This window comes from Alexandromys fortis, unplaced genomic scaffold, assembly GCF_014885135.2.
Source record: "Alexandromys fortis isolate MF-2015 unplaced genomic scaffold, M_Fortis_MF-2015_v1.1 scaffold_15, whole genome shotgun sequence".
NCBI lineage: Eukaryota > Metazoa > Chordata > Mammalia > Rodentia > Cricetidae > Alexandromys > Alexandromys fortis.
This window is the reverse complement of record NW_026067911.1, coordinates 11,370,584-11,389,986: the sequence shown is the minus strand read 5'-3', so window position 1 is coordinate 11,389,986 and position 19,403 is coordinate 11,370,584. Positions and strand designations below refer to the sequence as shown.

Below are 19,403 nucleotides of genomic sequence, written 5' to 3'. Positions count from 1 at the left end.
CCAACATCCAGCTGAAAGCCACGACTTAATTGGTCTTTGAGGAAAGAAGTTACAGAAGATATTAGAAAATGGAATGATCTCCTATGCTCTTGGATAGGTAGGAACAACACAGTAAAAATGACAATCTTATCAAAAGCAATTTACAGATTCAATGCAATCCCCATCAAAATCCAAACACAATTATGCACAATACTGGAAAGAACAATACTTCATATGGAAAAAAATAGAATAGCCAAAACAATTCTGTACAATAAAGCAATGCCTGGAGGCATTACTATCCCTGGCATTAAGCTTTATTATAGAGCTACAGTAATGAAAATAGCTTGCTATTGGCATAAAAAAAGACAGGTGGTCCAATCAAATAAAATCAAAGACCATGATATTCATCCACATACCTGCAAACACCTGATTTTTGGAGTTATTAGAGAAGAATTATGAGGTATGGGTTTGCTGGAATAGGTATGCCACTGGGTGGCTTTGAGATTACAAAATCAATTTCCAGTTAGTTTTCCCTCCTTCACATTTGTATATAAGGATGTTTGTTCTCATCTACTGCTTTAGCACCATGTCTGCTTACCTACCTGCCTGCTACCAGGCTCCCCATCATGATGGTCATAAACTCTAACCCCCTAAAACTCTGGAACCCAAATTAAATGTTTGCTTTTTAAAGTTGCCTATACGTGAAGGGTTTTTTTTTTTTTAAATCACAACTATAAAATATGAACTAAGGTATTGTTCCCATATTTGGAAAATGTGACAAATTCATAAATTCACAAAGATGATTTCATTCTCAATAGAAAACCTATGACAAATCCAACAGAAAGATGTTGTGGATGGGGAAAAAGGAAAATTTAGGAAAGAAACCTGTTTACTTTGTTAAGGAAAACACAAAAAACTTCTAATGATGGAAGTTTTATTTTCACAAGTCAAGGATGCCAGAAAGAAGAAAACAGTTTTTTTTTTAATTTTTACTTTTTTTATTAAATTTTTTAATTAAAAATTTTCGCCTCCTCCCCACCTCCTTTTTCCCTCCCTCTTCTTCCCTTCCCCATGCCCCACTCCCCTCCCCTTCCATCTCCAGTCCAAAGAGCAGTCAGGGTTCCCTGCCCTGTGGGCAGTCCCAGGTCCTCCCCACTCCATCCAGGTCTAGGAAGGTGAGCATCCAAATCGGCTAGGCTCCCACAAATCCAGTACATGCAGTAGGGTCAAAACTCAGTGCCATTGTCCTTGGCTTCTCAGCAGCCCTCATTGTCCACCATATGTAGTGAGTCCGGTTTTATCCCATGCTTTTTCAGTCCCAGTCCAGCTGACCTTGTTGATCTCCTAATAGATCAGCCCCAACAGGTTTTTTTTTAATGAAGGAAATAAATTATAAAAAGATTTTACAATTCATCATTCTACCTGCAGTGAGAACATATAGTAGAAATCAAGAAGAAAGACAGATCTCTTCAATAATAAAGAGGGAGCAGGCTGTTGTCAGACAGACGCTGCCAACAGAGCAGTGGAGAGAAATCTTGCAGATAGGAAAGAAGTGGTGAGGAAGGATTTCCAGAAGAAAGGAGAAGCAGAGGACATCGTAAGTACACACTGGTCCAAGAGATATTGTGGGAATTGAAACACAGATAAAGTGCTAATTGACTTCATTCAGCTTAAGAAATGTTGTGAGATCATTATGCTACAAATGCAGAAGATTTCAGGAAAAGATAGGAAAATATCCTTGGACATTTCAGTGAAATTTGTGAAATATTGATCTCATGAGACAGAAGTAACTTTTACTTAGTAATGCTATATATCACTTAATACTGGTACACACACACACATACACACATGTATGTATATAATATCTGTGATATATATACATAGATACATATATATGTATATAACTGAGTATGGTGGCTCACATCTGCAATCCTGGCCCTTGGGAGGTGTTGGGGTGGGGAAGAGGATCAAAAGTTTAAAGCTGTCTTTGACTATGGAGAAAGTTTAAAAGGTACCTGATTCACAGGAAGCCTTGCAGAAGTAAAACACATGGAAGAGGTACACAAAATATTTTTCAAACATTGATCAAAAAATTAAAATTAAAGATATGATAACATTAGAATAAATACAATTACAATCCATAAATAAGTATGCTAAAATAATAAAAGGGATAATATTCCACATTTTCTCAAAGTAAAAGAGGGTACCACTTTACAACCTCTGACCACTGCACATACAATTTGGAAGACACCTACACCCACACAGAACACATATTAAGCACAAATATAATCACATGAGTATTGCAGTGATGGGTACATATACAGATTAAATACTAATACTTTTCTCTTATACTTTAATAAGTCACCTTAGCAAACAATTCTTGACTGGATAGCAGGGTATTGTGGCACACTCCTGCAGACCCAGCACACAGAAGGCTGAGATAGGATGATTGAAAATTTGACATTTGTCTCAGATATTTTGTACCAAAAATACATAAAATCATTTATTATTTATGAATATAATTGATCAATTATAATCTTAATTTTTATATGTAATAGTAACATACCTTTGGTTTGGGGGATTAAGAAATTATGTTTCCTGGGAGGACATGATAATGTTTACTGCTATTGGAAACAAGCAACCAACTTTGTTGAATTTACTAGACAGTGCAAACCAAACCAAAACCAAAACCAAAAAGACAAATCAACAACAAAAACACAACAGTGAAAACACCCAGGAGGTCAGGTCTGAGCAAACTCCTTGGGTTCAGAGTTGGAACATGACACAAGAGGATTCTAGAACCAGAGAAGACTCTTTATATATGTTCATCCCTGCTATGAAAATTATCAATTTCTTTCTCATGTTAGATATTGCGATTGTGGTTTGATAATCAGAAGTTGAAAACTATGTAACAATTACAATGTAGGTAAGCAAGATAAGACAGAACTGAAAGAGTGATAGTCTACTCTTAAAGAATCTCTCACGTGATCATCGAGCATGGAGATCATATTCTTTGCTTTTCTTCATGCCATGCGGTATCTGTTCAGCAAAGAAAGATATAAGCAACACTGTCAAATTATTAACAATTCTCTTAGTATCTAAATGAATTTACTAAGATAAACATTACATGGTTTTAAATATCAGAATGTCTCTTTAAAACTAGCGTGGAGATAAAAATGAAAGACATGTTTTCAGATGTTAAATCTTGAAAAGTTTTAGTGATTTTCAAAACACAAATTCTGAAACACATAGGATTTAATGATATGTCCACTGATTCTCAGGATGTATTATATTTTTGCTTTTTAAATATTGTAAGAAGGGTGTTTCATGAAGCCTAGGCTGTCCTTTAACTTGCTATGTAGTAAAGGATAATCTTGAACTCCTGATCCTTTTGTCCCCTACTCTTGAATGTTGGGATTGAAGTTATACACCACTATACCAGATATATATGCTGCTGGGGACCAAACTCAGGGTCAATTGTGTGCTATGCAAGCCTTCTTCTCATTCGTCTGTATCTTCTGCCCTTTTGTAACATGATTTGGCCCTAACTCTTTGTCACTATAATATCTCAGGCTTTTGCCAGACTTGTGTGATTGCAAACAAAGCTTATTTTTATACATATATAAGTGTACGTCTTACAGGAAACAAATAAAAGCTTCCTCATAATATCTGAGAAAGAGAATATAGCCACACACAAGTACTCACTGGCACGGAAAACAGAAGTGTTTTCAGCTGTTATGACAAAATAGATACATTTCAAAAGAAACAATAAATCATAAGGCTGTAGGGAAACTTCAGTTCACATCATCAACAATTTCATTTTTCAGGTGATGAAACCAAACTGTCTGCTTCCCTGAGCCATTAGTGCAAACAGTCCTGAAAAGACTCAGAGCAGTGATGCTGGGCTTTGGTCTGTGTGTTTTGGTGGGTGTTTCTGTCCTCAGAAATAAGGTTGCCTGAGGAAGTAACAGGCAAAAAGAGACACACTTAAGTTTTCATGAAGGCACCTAGCTTATAATTTCCTGATTTGATTTTGTAATATAAAGGGGTTTTACCCTTTATATGCAACACTTTGACTGTGGAAATAGGTAGTGATATTAAAAATATTACACATAACTATATCACTGTGTCACTTGCCTGCAGCAAGGTAGGCCTTTTGTCTGTGAGGTCCCTGACCAGCAAGGGGACCTTATCCTTCACCAGAAGATCCATAGGGGAGCATTTGGAGGAAGAGATGGGCAGGCGCCAATGCAAGAATTCCTCCAACAATCTGAAAAAAAACATGAAAACACCAGAACCTAGCGAGGAAGAAAATGGGAGGATGGGAGGAGGTGTAAATTTTTAAGAAATAAATAAAGAAAATTGATACATTGGTCAAAGAAAATGTTAAATCTTAGAAATTATGACACAAAGCATCCAGGAAATCTGGAAAACTGTGATAAAACCAAACTGTGTTACTTGGATTCAAATCTATACCATCTGTTAAAAAGATGTTTTCTTAACGCTTAATTTGCTTTCCTGCCTTCTTTTCTTTTTTCTTCCTTCTTTCCTTTTATATTTCTGTAGCACAAATAATAAAATCCCAGAGACAGATATTGGAACTCAACCTGAATATCAGAAGAGCAAAGCAACCAAGCCACTAGAGAACTCTGACCTATATGAAACCTTCAAACTGAAAGAGAGGTCCTGTCTCATCCCACCTTATATTCCTCTCTAGTGCTGAGATTAAAAGCATGCACCGCCACTGCCTGGCCTTTATTGCTAACTAATGTGACTGCTGGAATTAAAGGTATGTGTAAACTGCCTGGCCTGTATGGTTGACTAGTGTGACTGTTTTGCATTATGATCTTCAGGAAAGCTTTATAAATTAAAATAAAAATGAAATATCACTACATTTACTCTTTTGTCTAAAATAAGAAAAGAAAGCTATAGCTAATATAAGAAAAACTATATACAATAAGTGCAACAATTGTATATAATATATAGAAGTAATAAATATATCAACAAGGTCTAGTCCATTTGGATTTGATAATTTCAAAGAAAATACTCCACGTCACATCTGTCCTATCTTGGTGAGTCCAATGCCTTGTACCTAATTTACTTTCTACCACAACTTACTTTCTGCATCTGGTAAACAAAAAACATTACAACTATAACTATTTAGTCTTCAACTCCATCAGAGACCAAAGAAGAAAATAATATCTTCTGAGTAACTGAGTAAGCAGAAAGTACAAGCAAGTAACTTCAAAAAGTGTGAAAAATGGCAGACACAGTTGACAGCCTGGACAGTCATGCAAAGTTACTATTCAAGGCTGCGGCATCTATCTTTAGTCTACAGGCCCAGCATATTTGACTAACTTTTCTGTGAAATAGGGTATTCTGAAGGACTGTACCTCTTTGTATTGACAATGTTTGGAAATCACTTTCTTTTGTGTCCTTCTTGTCCAATTAGAACAACATATTGTCAGCAGTTGAGGTAAGGTCATTTTCTTTTCTAGTGGCTTAGTTTTACCACAAAGAAAGTAAAATCTCTGTGAAGTTTCTTTGGTGTCCATTAACTTCTTTGAAGAAGAATGCTGCTGCAAGCAACAGACATGATTCATTGTCATAAAAAAATCCCACATTATCAAAACATCTCAAATGCTGTAATCTGTTGATCTCTGAAGTGTTTGAAGATGACTTGTATATATTTATTTAACCTTGAAAATATACCTAATATGACTACAAGTTCAATTATAACAGGTAATTAACTACTAACTTGCATTACATTATTATCCCAAACAGCAGTTAATAAAAATTTTCAAGGACTATAAATTTTGCATTACATTGTTAAATGAGTTGTATAGGTATAATACCTCAACAAAGTAGAAATGCATGTACAGTATGTTCTAGCAAAATTAATCTCAATATAAAACCAAAAAAATATGAGAAACTGGAAACAACCTAAATGCTCCTCAATCAAAGAATAGATGAAGAAAGTAGGGTCATTTATAGAACATTGTATTACTCTACTGTTAAAAAAAAAAAAAACAGTGACATCATGAAATTTGCAGGCAAATAGATAGAACTAGAAAAAGTCATCTTGGGTGAAGTAATCCAGACTGAGAAAGATAAACATGGTAGAAAAAGTCATTTTGAGTGAAGTAATCCAGACTGAGAAAGACAAACATGGTACCATCCAAAGACTAATAGAGGCTAAGTAACAAGGAGGGCTCAAGTGAGAACAATTAGATCTCCCAAGGAGAATTAAATAGAATAAAGTTTGCAGGTCTGCTGGAGGCAGTGGTTCAGAAAAGAAGGGAATGGGTAGCAGAATAGAAAATACTCGGAGAAATGACTGGAATTGAGGACACTTCAGAGGAGGGGGTAGAAACTCCATGGAATCTACAGAAGTAACAATAGCAAATACGCCAAGCAATAAGGGACATGGAGCCTGAAGAGGTCATATTCTGTAACAAGCAGCTTCAAGTGGAAGGCTTGGGTTATCAAAACTTTTAGCCTACAGTTTGTTCTGCATGCAGAGTATACTGAGACCAGAACCCAGAATAACTGTCATCAGAAAGACCAAAGAGAGTTTATAGAACAACTGATGGGAGCAGATACAGAATCCCACAGCCAAACATTGGGCAGAGTTCCCATAGAGGTGGGGGAGGAAAGATCAACGAAACAGAGTGCTCAGGGACACCACAAAACCATGGTGGTCAACAGAAACAACTGACTGGGATTCATGGGATCTCATACAGACCAAGGAACATGAAAGGATCCCACCTAGGTCCTCTGCATATATGTTAGAGCTGAGTATCTTGGAGTGCTTGTGAGATTCCTAACAGTGGGAGGATGGCTGATCTCTGATTCTTTTGACTGTTTGTGGGACACTTTCCCTTTTACTGGGTTGCCTTATAAAGCCTCCTTGTGACAGTATGTGCCTGGTCTAATTGTATGTAGTATGTTTTGTTGTGCTTGGTTAATATCTTCTCCAGAAAGCCTACTCTTTTAAGAGGAGAGGCAGAAGGGAGTCATCTAAAGGAGAGGGGAGATGGGAGTAGAGCCTGGGAGGAGAGGAAGTAGGTACTACAGTGAGGATATAATACATGAGAGAAAAACTTTTAGAAAGAGAGTATCACCACCAATAGGCAGCAGTATTTTAATGCTAACCCTGAACAGAAAATGTATTAAGTTGGTGAAAAAAGAAAAATTACATTAAGGAGAATAAAAATAAATGTATGGACAAAAATGGCTAACTAGAAGCAAGGCCCAAATGTAGTTACCACTATCAAATATTATAATATTGATTAGTATACATTTGCTTCTTTTCCATAGTGTTTTGGCTTTTATAACCTTGTGGACTGATTGAAAGAATAACTGTTTCAGGGTCTTTATTTAATTTGCCAAACCTGAAGAATCCATTTCCCATACACAGTTATCCCACATCCTACTTAAATTATCTCTACATGTTATTAGTTAGAGACCAGATTCATTTAAAATTAAGTCTCATTTTAGCTTATTTTTCTGTTTTCCTTCTCATCATTTATTGTTAACTTTTCATTATTTAAATTCTGACTTTTATTAGGGTATTTTATAAATTATTTACTTTTGAGATCATATCTAAATGTTAATAAGTAATATAATTACAACAGGGCTACTGTTATTTCAGAAGAGCATTAAAGCTCTTCAGATGAAGAACCAATACTATTCTCAGCTTCTTCCCCACAGAAAAGCACTGGTTTGTCTCCACAACTCAAACTTCATATATTCTTTGATGGAATAACTGCAGCCCCTGTGATACTGGGATAAAGAGCAAATGGTATCTATTCTAGGGAGTCACTCATAAAATACAACATGATGGATGTTCTCATGACAAGAGGTGTGTTATTTGCTTGGAACTGGAAAGTTAAATCAGCTCATGTCTCTGGAACAAAGGCATTCACTCACAGAATAAGATGCTCCAGAGAGCCCTCCGCCCCCACATGTATGTTGTTCAACGCCACCTTCTGTTCGTACCCACTGTATTTAATTTTAGGTGCCATGGGCCTGACAGCAGTCGTAGTACATTACAGAAATTTTCAGACTTTGTTGACACCTTCACCTCATTTTCTATTGAAAAAGAAAAAAAAAACCTGTATCCTTCATCAGGCATTCTGTAATTACCAAAATACAGCAGCCTGATGTTAATAGTAGAGGAGATGAGGACAAAATTATATTCTCTCTGCATATAGTTTTGGACTTTGTGGAGACAGTTGATGTAATTGCAAGTAACAGGCTTACTCTACACTCTCTTACACTCCACGGCTCTGGTCTTTACATGTTAAGAATCTCCTTAAAAGAATCAGACACTCTATGCGGATATTAAAGCTGCGTGCTCTTTTACTGTGTTCCAAAGAGATAATGCAATTTGTTTCATGGTTTTGTAAACCAATTATTTTTAGAAGGGTAAGACCTTAATTAATTATAATTGCACTTCAATTAAGGGATGTGCGCACGCACATATGCTTTGAAATATAGAATTGGGAATTTAGTAAGTCTTAACTTTCCTTGATCTTCCAGTTCAAAGGTATCTGAAATTATTCTTAATTTTGAGTATCTAAATTTATTCTAATTATGGGAATGAGACACTCATTGCCTAGGAAATTCACCTAGAAGCATGGTTCAGGTGCACTATCTTACTCTAATTATATAAGACCATCTTCTCACTAAACAACTTACCAAACTATTGGAAATTGGTTATTATTTGAATTGGCAAACATCAAGGAAAAATATATAGTTTACAGTTTTCTGTGAAAAATCATCCTATCACTTTTTATTACTGTCAGTTTACAGACACTAAATGCTCCCAATTTACTTAGGAGATCTTGTCTTTTTCTACTTCCCGTGTAGATTAGATCTATGTAAGTCTCTCTTAGTGTCTTCATTGTTGTCTAAGTTCTCCGGGATTGTGGTTTGTAGGCTTTTTTTTCTTTGTTTTCTGTTTAAAAACCACATATGAGTGAGAACATGATAACTGTCTTTCTGTGTCTGGGTTACCTCATTCAAAATAATGTTTTCTAGCTCCATCTATTTGCCTGAAAAATCCAAGATGTTATTATTTTTCTACTGTGTAGTACTCCATTGTGTAAATCTACCACATTTTTTTATCCATTCTTTGGTCGAGGAGCATTTAGGTTGTTTCCAGGTTCTGGTTATGACAAACAATGTCCTTGTGGCACAATTGAGCATCCTTTTGATATATACCCAAAAGTGGTATTACTGGGTGTTAAGAAAGGTTGTTTCCTAATTTTCTGAGATATCGCCACACTGACATCCAAAGAAGTTGTACCAGCTTGCATTCCCACCAGCAATGCAGAAGTGTTCCCTTTTCCCCACAACCTCTCCAGCATAAGTTGCCATCAGTGTTTTTGATCTTGGCCATTCTTACAGGTATTAGATGGAATCTCAGAGTTGTTTTGATTTGCATTTCTCTGATGCCTAAGGATGTTGGAAATTTTCTTAAGTGTCTTTCAGCCATTTTAGATTTCTCTCATGTGAGTTCTCTGTTTAGGTCTGTATTCCATTTTTTTTATTGCATTATGTGTTCTTTAGATGACCAATTTCTTTGTATATTTTGGAGACCATACCTCTGTCTGATGTCTATTAGCTTATCTTAATAATTTCTATTTCTTAGACTTGACTTGAGAATTTTTCGCATCATGAAAAATGAAGTCAAAGTTAATTACATGTTAAAATTTGGTAATTGTGTAATTTCCCTTGCACTTGTGAAGTTTCAAAAGTTATGACATGAAACATCTCAAAAGGCCCAATTGCGGAATGTGAAAAGGTTATACAAAAATATAAAGTTCCTTGTCTCTGATCCTGTAGCACCACCATTGTAACAAAGCAGTTTATCTGACATGTGTCAAACCTCAGACAAGGAGGAAATTCTGTTTACATTGTGCAAAACCAAATCCTACAATAAGAAGTCTGATGCCTTTAATGTATAGGCAGGTAATAAAGAGACCTTGCCAAGTGAGTATCATAACCTCTGGACCAAAGTCTAAATTAAAGACATTTTTCTGGAAGCATCTCTTGTAGCCAGCAAGTTACACTTCTATTTAATTCTAAGATATTCCGTTACACCTATTGTCCCTCGTAATAAAATATGTGACAGTACCTTACAAAATGATATACTTTGAAGACTTGTAAGACCTTGCAATATTAAAGCCCAAGTTATATTTTATAACTGCTAGTTTTTCCTTTTAAACCTGTGGTTAAAGGCTAAAATTTTTTACTTTGTTATCTTAATAAGTAAAGGATAACATGATTCCTCTAATCACTAAATAACTGAGTAGCCAAAAGCCATGACACACACACTGTTTACATGCTGGTGACTATGTGGGTGAGTCTCAGGAATGAGCTATAGAAAAATCTGAAAGTGGTGCCACAAAGTACATCACACACACACACACACACATGCACACTTTCACAAAGATACACATGTGCACATATACACATGCACATATATACACACATATACATATGCACACATGTATTCACACATATACATATGCTCTTATGAATACAAATAGAAGATATATTAGTTCATTCTGCTTCATTATCATGTTTTATTTCTTTTACTTTTTAATCTCTAAAATGTAGAATTAAGTTTTACCAATATTTAATTTATCATTTTCATGTTTTAAATTTTTATTCTTAAGACATAATGTTTTCATCTATGTTTTTTGGGCCTGTGTTTACACTGTGCATCAGGGTGATTTTTGAGTAATTCCTTTTCTTATAGAATTGCTTTAACCCTATGGTATTATTGCATGCTACGATGAAACCATAACATTCACTTAGATTGATTAACCTAAGATTGTTTTAATTACATATACAGATTTAAGAATGAGGAATTTCACCTATACACTTTATAGCCAACCATAAATAACTTCAAGCTATGTATATGTTTGATTACTTCATACAAGATTCAAGGTAAGTGCCATGCTGAAGGGATAGTTTTTGTTCCCTTTTAAACACTTTCAATATATTTATATAAAGTAACACAAGAAAATCTCTTATAGTAGTTAAAAAATATTCCAAAGCAACCCTCGTTGGTACAACAGTGCTTTAATGTTTGAAAACTATCACTCGACATGACTATGGAGATTAAGTAGCTGTGTCTTTATTGAAGAAACATGCCATATGTTTAATCTATGATAATCTTAAAACAAAAGCAATGAATGTTAGTGTCCCTATACAGTCTACTCTTCCATTTAAAAAAGTAGAAGAAAGTTAAATCCCTAAGTTTCCAGGTTTCCCAGCAACATGCATAAAAACCTGCTTGTGCTGTGATCTAAATGAATGGGTAGAAGAATATTCGACCATGTGGAGCTGAAATATTCATGAGCTACTCAGAGAACAATGAAACTAAATATCTTCAGAAGTCCTGGAGGAACTAAAGTCAAGGAAACATGAGAATAATGAGACACCGTTCTATTTTAAACTTTTTTTTCTACTTTTTTCCCATTAGATGATAATTTAATCTTGCTACATTATGAATAGGATTTGACAAGCTTACCAGTCTATGTTAAAATTGACTAAAGTCTATGACCTTGTTAAATTCCACACATTGAGGAGTATGGAAACCATGGAAACTTAATTTGAACTTAAAGAATTTAATAAACTGGCCAGGCTTATGGACACAATTTTCTTCATCTAGATGCATATTGTAGATTATCTCAGGGCACATTTCTATGTAATTTTTTAGGATATTAACCATAAATTCTACCAAAACAATGGGATGCTCCTATATTTGATGTTTTAACACACATGTTCACTAGTAGTTTCTTGAAAAATAAAAACTATTATCTGTAAGATTATATTTCTACATGGAACCACAACTCTGTTTCCGTATTAAATCATCTAAGCAGTTTTAAAGATTACCTATTGTAAAGAATAGGCATAAAGTAAAGATGTTTAAAGGTGCTTTTAATTATTGATGAGTTTTAATTACATGATAATTCTCTATCAAAAGTGATTTTAAGTTCAATTTAATCTACCTAAAATTTGTCCTTTTATGTTCACTCTGACATTTAGGAACATATTAGCACATAAAGCCATTAATTCATTTCATAATTAAACTTCAGTTTATGGGTCTTTGCTACTCACACCCATCGAGTTTCAAATCTGTCTTTTGTTCTTGTGATCTTTCAGTCTGTTTTACTGCCTTCCCTACTTTCTTCAGATCAGGAACCAATCTGTAGCCCTCTTCATAGAAAACCTGCATCACTGTTTTCCTAAGTCAACTGTTAGTTTCTGTCATTTCAAGTGTAAGGGTCCCTGTCTAGGGAACCAAGTAACTGATCTCTTTATTGTCCCTTCTGTTTCCCAACATTTCAGCCTAAGCCCTTCACAGGAGCAGCTCTCAAATTGAAAGCTCTAAGTATATGATTAAACATGTACTACCTATCTTTCGTATTGTATCTGTGCATATCTCTATTTGGTTCCATAACTCTGAACATTTAAACAGCTTGTCAAGGGATGTGTCCAGGAATGATTTCCTGTGACATTTCTGTAATTCTTCTTATTTTCTTTACTCTTCATTATCTTTTTATGTATGTGCATATAACCAATTCCTATAAAGACAAAGATAGCATCTTCTTACAACAGAGATGGGTAATTGTGTTTTCTATTCATGAAGAAAAAGACAATAGCAATGACAAATGTAGAAGTTATTTGGAAACATAATCTGACAAAATAGTGTTTCCTAAGCATGGGTCCTTAGTGGTAATGCACACTCACTGCGTGAGAAAACTCCACTAGTGCTCACTTCTGGATTTTTATCATGGGGCGTAGGCTTTCATTAGGTATGTATTTTGGAAGTGAGAAATGTGTTGTAACTGTGAAGTTAATGCTGTCTGCCTTCTGAAAGTAACAATGTTTCATCTCAGATGCAGACACATCATGACAACAACCTAAAACTAGGAAACTGTCATGGAACACAGACAATCAACATCAGTACATACACACATAGCTTTATAACTTGAGCCTTCCTCAACCCTCTGCTCTCTTTCTTATAGTACAACTCCTACTCCTGAGATTAATGTTTTAGCTTTCTCGAATCATCACTTGAATTTTTGGACTTTTGCTACATTCATTGCAGAGTCTTTAGTGTACTACTTCCCACTGTCAGACAAGTTGTGACAGTGGACCTCTATATGCTGGATCTCGTCTTTGGGGTCCACTGAAATTTCTTATTTTATTCACCCATCATTTTTATAATGTAATACTCACGAGCGATATGCCTCTGCTCAGGTATAAATTTACACCAAGCATTTTTTCTCTTCTGGACTGGCTTTCACTAGGTATGTATTTTGGCTAATAGTAAAGCATACATACTTAAAATATAAATATGTTGCTGGGTGGTCGTGGTGCACGCCTTTAATTCCAGTACTCTGGAGACAGAGGCAGGACGATCTCTATGAATTAAGGACAGACAAGTCTACAAAGCAAGTTCTAGGACAGACTCCAAAGCTACAGAGAGAAACCTTGCCTCAAAAAGCCAATACAGACAGAGTCTCTGAAACCTGGAGATACAACGTTTCCCTGCCTGGATTTGGAGGCCTATCACCAGTATCCAACTCAGGATCATTATTCCTGAAACCAGTCACAATGAGTTATCAAGCCCCACCAACACTCCAGCAGCTAGCGTTCGAGAGCCTACTGAAGAAGGAGGCCTTGACCATTTCTGGTCTAGCCGGCTTGCCCTGGTTCCTGTTCCCAGCAGCATTTGAGAGGGCCTTCAGGAACAATCAGACCGACATCCTGCGGGCCATGGTGCCTGCCTGGCCATTCACATGCCTTCCTGTAGGAATCCTGATGAAGACCCCACACCTGGAGACTTTGAAAGCTCTGCTTGATGGACTAGATGTGCTGATTACAGAGGAGCCTTGCCCCCGCCGCGGGAAAATCAGAGTGCTGGATTTGACAAATAGGGATACCTGTGTCAATCGGAGTCAATCCTGTGAAAGGGAATTCTTTCTTCAGTTCACGAGAGAGAAGACAGTGGAGACGTTTCCTTACTCACGAGGAAAGAAATATCTACATGTCATAAATGACCTAAGTATCATGGACAGTAGGTGTGGTGAATGTACCACATACTTGTGGCGATGGGCCCAGCAGAGACAAAATTCTGTTCATTTGTGCTGTCCAAAGAGCCATATTTTGACATCAAAATTGTTTCCCACAGCCATAGACTTCTTAAAGTCTGTAGATCTCCACTGTGTAAGGGAGCTGAAGGTGAGATTTTTATGTATAGAAGACATGGGTCCTTTTGGACCGTACCTGAGACAGATGCAAAACCTTCACACACTCCGTTTGTCATACATTAGTAAGGATTCAAGCATCAGCTGATCTCAAGAGCTGGAAGAGGAGTGCATGAACAAATTGGTATCACAATTACCCAAATTCCACTGTCTCCAGCATCTCTATATCAACGATGCTCCTGCTCTAGTTGGCAGCCTGGCTGATTGTCTCCGGTGCCTGAAGAAGCCCTTGCAGACCCTGTCCATCACTCACTGTTACATCATACAGAGAGACTTGGATTACCTGCCCCTGCGCCTGAACCTTTCTTCGCTTAAACATCTCTACTTGTCTTTCACAATGTTGGACAGGTGTATTCAGCCACTTGGCTATCTCCTTGAGAGCGTGAAAGACACCTTGGAAACTCTTGACCTGGCCGGATGTCGGCTGGAGGATTCTCAATTTAGTGCTTTGATGCCTGCCCTGAGTCAATGCTCCCAGCTCCTTGAGATTAATTTTTACATGAATGAACTGTCTCTACCCATCCTGAAGCAACTGCTTCACCTCACAGCCAAGCTGAACAAGCTAACCAAAGAGATATACCCTGTCCCTCCGGAGTACTATGATGGATGCCGAGTGCTTGTACGCAGATTTGATGAACTTGGTCCTGAGCTTCTGGATATACTCAGGTCTGAAAGACAGCTCAAGGAAGTCTGTTTTTTCGCAGTCGCCTGCTCTATAGAATTATAATGTGCGCTATGCCTATGACCTGAAAGGCAGCCGTTGCTTGGGAAATACTGCAGCGGCACCTTGCCCAGTGATGCCGATGGAATACTTTTATGAGCTATGGTTGAAAAGGTTTGGATTATTGAACCTTTAGACTGCTCCCCACAGAGACCCCTACCATGAGTAGCAGTGCCCTCACGGCGCAAAATAAATATGCTATGATTCTGGTTTGCTGGTGTCAGCTTCACAGCAAACAGTCAACTCAAAAAAAAAAAAAAAAAGAGCCAATACAAACACCATCACCACTACCATCATCATCATAATAGTAATACAATATGACTTATCTCTATTTTCTTTTAATTTAATTTTCTTCATCTTCTTCAGTCCTTAGACTGAACAAACAAAATCCAAGCAAAACAAAACACAAATAAAGGTCAGTTTACTTTTACTTTTTTTTTTAATTTCATGGTTATTTCTGACAATGTTTTATATACTCCATTGTGGAATGAAGAAAATCTATTATGGTAGCACAGATTACCAAGGCAGAGGCAATGTCAAGCTAACACCTGCTTGGTGTGTAATGCTATGACATATATTTCGGGTTGTTTAAAGTTCTGTATGCATGCAGATATACTGTAAATTCTAAAGGCACCATCCCAGAGAAATTCAGCTATCAAATATAATCTTCTCAAATCTCTTGTCTGCTAGTAATGTGACCCACTGTGAACACTCAGTATGCCATCATTTTTGTTAATCTATAACAAGCATCTAGTTAATGTTACATTGCTGTGAATATGCTGTCTGTCCCATAATGTGAATAATTATCTCCCTAATTAATATTAACTAATACTATCTAGAAAGACATTTCTGCTAATATTGGGAGCCTTCCTATAGAGCCCTGAATCTAGTATATACATCACCATGTTTATTAATCCATTATTCAACTTTTAGTGTGCTCACTCACCACTTTCAGAAAAATGTCTCAGTGTCTATACCAGATAGATTACCTGGCTAAGTATTCAGGCTTAGTTACATATTTTAATCACTTATTTTCTCCAGTGAATAAAGTACTACAAAGACATTTGTTCATATGTCATAATGTAAAAATACCGACCTCAGTCATGAGGAAAAGTAGGCTCTGAATCTGTGTCCACTGAATGAATTGATAAGAAAGTTTGATAGTTAAGTTACATCTCATTTTATAAAATCAGCACGGTTTCCATTGATAAAAGTTACCACACACATTCATTAATCTGATACAATCTGTTGTAGATCCATGACAATGCCAGTCACAACTTGTTTATTGATCGTTCCCGAACTTCCTCCCATAAACATGAGCAGCAGCTTCTAGAGTGGCTACGAGAAATATATTTCCATATATTATGTTCCAATAACAAGAATTTCTGTATTGTTATATTATGATACTATATGAATATTATTGACAGAATAATAATGTATTCAGGACAAATATAGAAAGATTTTATCCACAGAAGCTTAGTAATGTGCAACCCTCTTTTTAATGGAACATGAAGAACATGACCTGTCACTGAGTGGTTAACTGAAAATGAAGAAATATTGCATCTGAAAGCCCAGACATTCTTTCACAATTCATGAATTAATAAATAATACATTAAAGCAACGAATCTTTTATGTATGCACAGAAAAAAGCAGAAATACTTTCTGATAATTATGCATTATTTAAAGTATCTCTGCAGTGTATAATGTGTATTATTTAATATAATTTTCCATTGCTCACATAACCAAAGGATCAATCACTTAGTTCATTTTGCCAAATTGAAACATTTGAAAAGGAGCTATAAACATATATAATGAAAGTCATACGATGGGAGTTGCTTTTTCCAGTGTGGATCAATCATTAAGAATCTACTTATGACATCATAGGCTAATACAGCAACAAATTCAATCTCATTGCCTGAATATCCAGAAGAGTAAATAAGTACTAGTGTCTGATATTATAACTTAACATACAATGAATATATATATAATATTATATATGCTATGATTTATATATAATTTCATATGTATCTATAAAATCATTATTATAATATATACCTGTCCTCTTGGCTAAATAAGATGCTGACAGAAAATCATTGGATTACCAAGGACATACCAGAAGAAAATTAGTTGAAAGTGAGTGTCTCATGATTACTGTTAGTATTTCTTTTGCAAAACCATGAGAACTGCTAATTTTACCAAAGGGGTAACTATTGCATTAGGATTGACATTGTGTAAATAACTTCCTAAGAAATACAATGATGATGGAATACATAAATATCCAACATAATAACGAAAAAGAATCTTTAAATGTCTATGGTAAGGACTTGGGTGATAGTTGAGTGTGTAAGTGCATTTGTTGTACAAGCAGAGAGACCTATCAGAACCCACCACCTAGTTAAAATACTGGGCATGAGTGCTATGTATACCAGTAATTCTATCTCAGACAAGGCAGAATGTGACTGAGACTTGCTGTCTAACACACCAGCCTAACATCACTGAGCTCCAGAGTCAATGAGAGACTTTTCTCAAGGGAGCAAGAGAAACATAAAGACACATGAACTCATGGGAATAGGCAACTGTACACATGTGCTCACACAAACACACAGACATACAAATTATTTAAATGTTTACATCAGTCAATTTTACCAAAAGCACTCTAAGTTAAATGAGGGTGTGTTGAGTTCTATAAACATTTCAAATAAGCAGAAATTTTCACATGAAAGATATAGTTGTTTTCTTTTAATTTGTAGGTTTTTATTGCTATATTTCCAACACTACATTAAATCAGATTTAAATCCCTGATACTTTAGTATCACAACTGCATGAGTCTCCAGTGCCTCTCAAGTAGTTGAATGGAACCAAATTCTACTCCCTGGAAATCAATGTATACGGTAAGAAGTTGTGGCCTGCACCAAAGAGCAGGGAGAAAAAAAACAGTGAAGAGATATGCAATAAACTTCAAGAGAATTACTGTTACAAAATGTCTGCATTGTCCCAGGTTTTACAGTTTCGTTATGAATCGCCTACATCATCTTCTACTATGGGTATAGTGTTTGAAATGGTTAGTAGACACTTCAGCAATAGGGTACCGAAGAGCTAGTACTGGTGTTCACTTCCAGACTCAGGCTCATTGTGTCTGAGGAAAGCACACAACAACAAAAATGTCACCTTGTCCACATCTTTCTTTTTTTTACAATTTATATAGAAATATCGAATAGGAGCTTTAAAAATAGTGCCCCTGGATTAAATAAAAACTCTAACAAGCTATCTTAGAAAATTAAGCAAGGAGCCAGGCAGTGGTTGTGCAAGCTTTCAATCCCAACACTTGGGAGGCAGAGGCAGGCAGATGTCTGTGGGTTTTCACTGTGATATAAGTACTGCAAGCTGTGAGTTTGAAGCCAGCATTATCTACAGAGTGAATTGCAGAAAAGGTTCTAAAGCTACACAGAGAAACCCTGTCTTAAAAACCAAAATAAATAAATAAATAAATAATAGCAAAAGCAATGAATTCATATTTTGGCTTCTTTGTTACTTGTATATATGTAAAATTCCTTTCATACATTGAAAATTCCTGACATGAATAAAACTGGTAGAAAGTAACTTAAATACTCACACATTGAATCAAACTATATAATACCTTGTTTATAATTCATAACATTCTATTATGTAATGTACATATCACTGTACGTATGTATGTGTCCACATACATGTGAGGGTGAAAGGAAAGCATCATCCGTCATTCTTCCTCAGGAACTAGCCACTTTAACTTTGTGATGCTGTCTCTCATTAACCTAGGATTTGTCTAATTAGGATAGGCTGGTGGCTCATAGGCTTCAGAGACTTTACCAACTGAGCTAATCTCAAACCCTAGTAGAGAGCATATTCTTTACCTGCTACTATATGCTAACAAACCTTATCAGCACAGCTCAAACTATAAATGTTTTACATTATTCCATTTGTAACAAACACCACTATCTCTCAAGAGCCAAAACTGTTTTAAAGATATGGTTGATAAGTTTCAGTATGCCACTTTTATGTACAGACTAACCTCTAGTAGCCAATGATGTGTAACCAATATGTGACTGTAATCAATGCACAGACTCACCTATATGTCTACCCCAGTGTTAACAAGCTGGACTGGAGAAAGAGAGTTCATTAAATAAAATTAATTCCACAGAACCTCTTTGTCCATATAAGAACATGTAAACACGTGAGCACAGTGTGATACGTAATCTGTATATATCAACAAATAATTCGTTTATCCATCATTTTCAGATCGCCATACAGTCTTCAGGTTCTGCTTCACAACAGTCCTTCTAAAGTTCTTGCTTTGGATGAGTCACAAGCTGGGATCCAGGAGTTGTTTTGACATAAAGGACAATGTGAACGCTTTAGCTCCAGGGAAACCT

At 36.0% G+C, this 19,403-nt stretch overlaps 1 protein-coding gene across 1 annotated transcript; it reads left to right on the top strand.

Annotated features, from left to right (window-relative positions):
- Positions 1-13,620: 13,620 nt before the first annotated feature.
- On the top strand, positions 13,621-15,000 carry LOC126499213 (oogenesin-1-like). The gene is made up of 2 exons (XM_050138329.1): positions 13,621-14,247; positions 14,431-15,000. The coding sequence occupies exons 1-2, from the start codon at positions 13,621-13,623 to the stop codon at positions 14,998-15,000; spliced, it is 1,197 nt and encodes a 398-aa protein (XP_049994286.1).
- Positions 15,001-19,403: the final 4,403 nt, after the last annotated feature.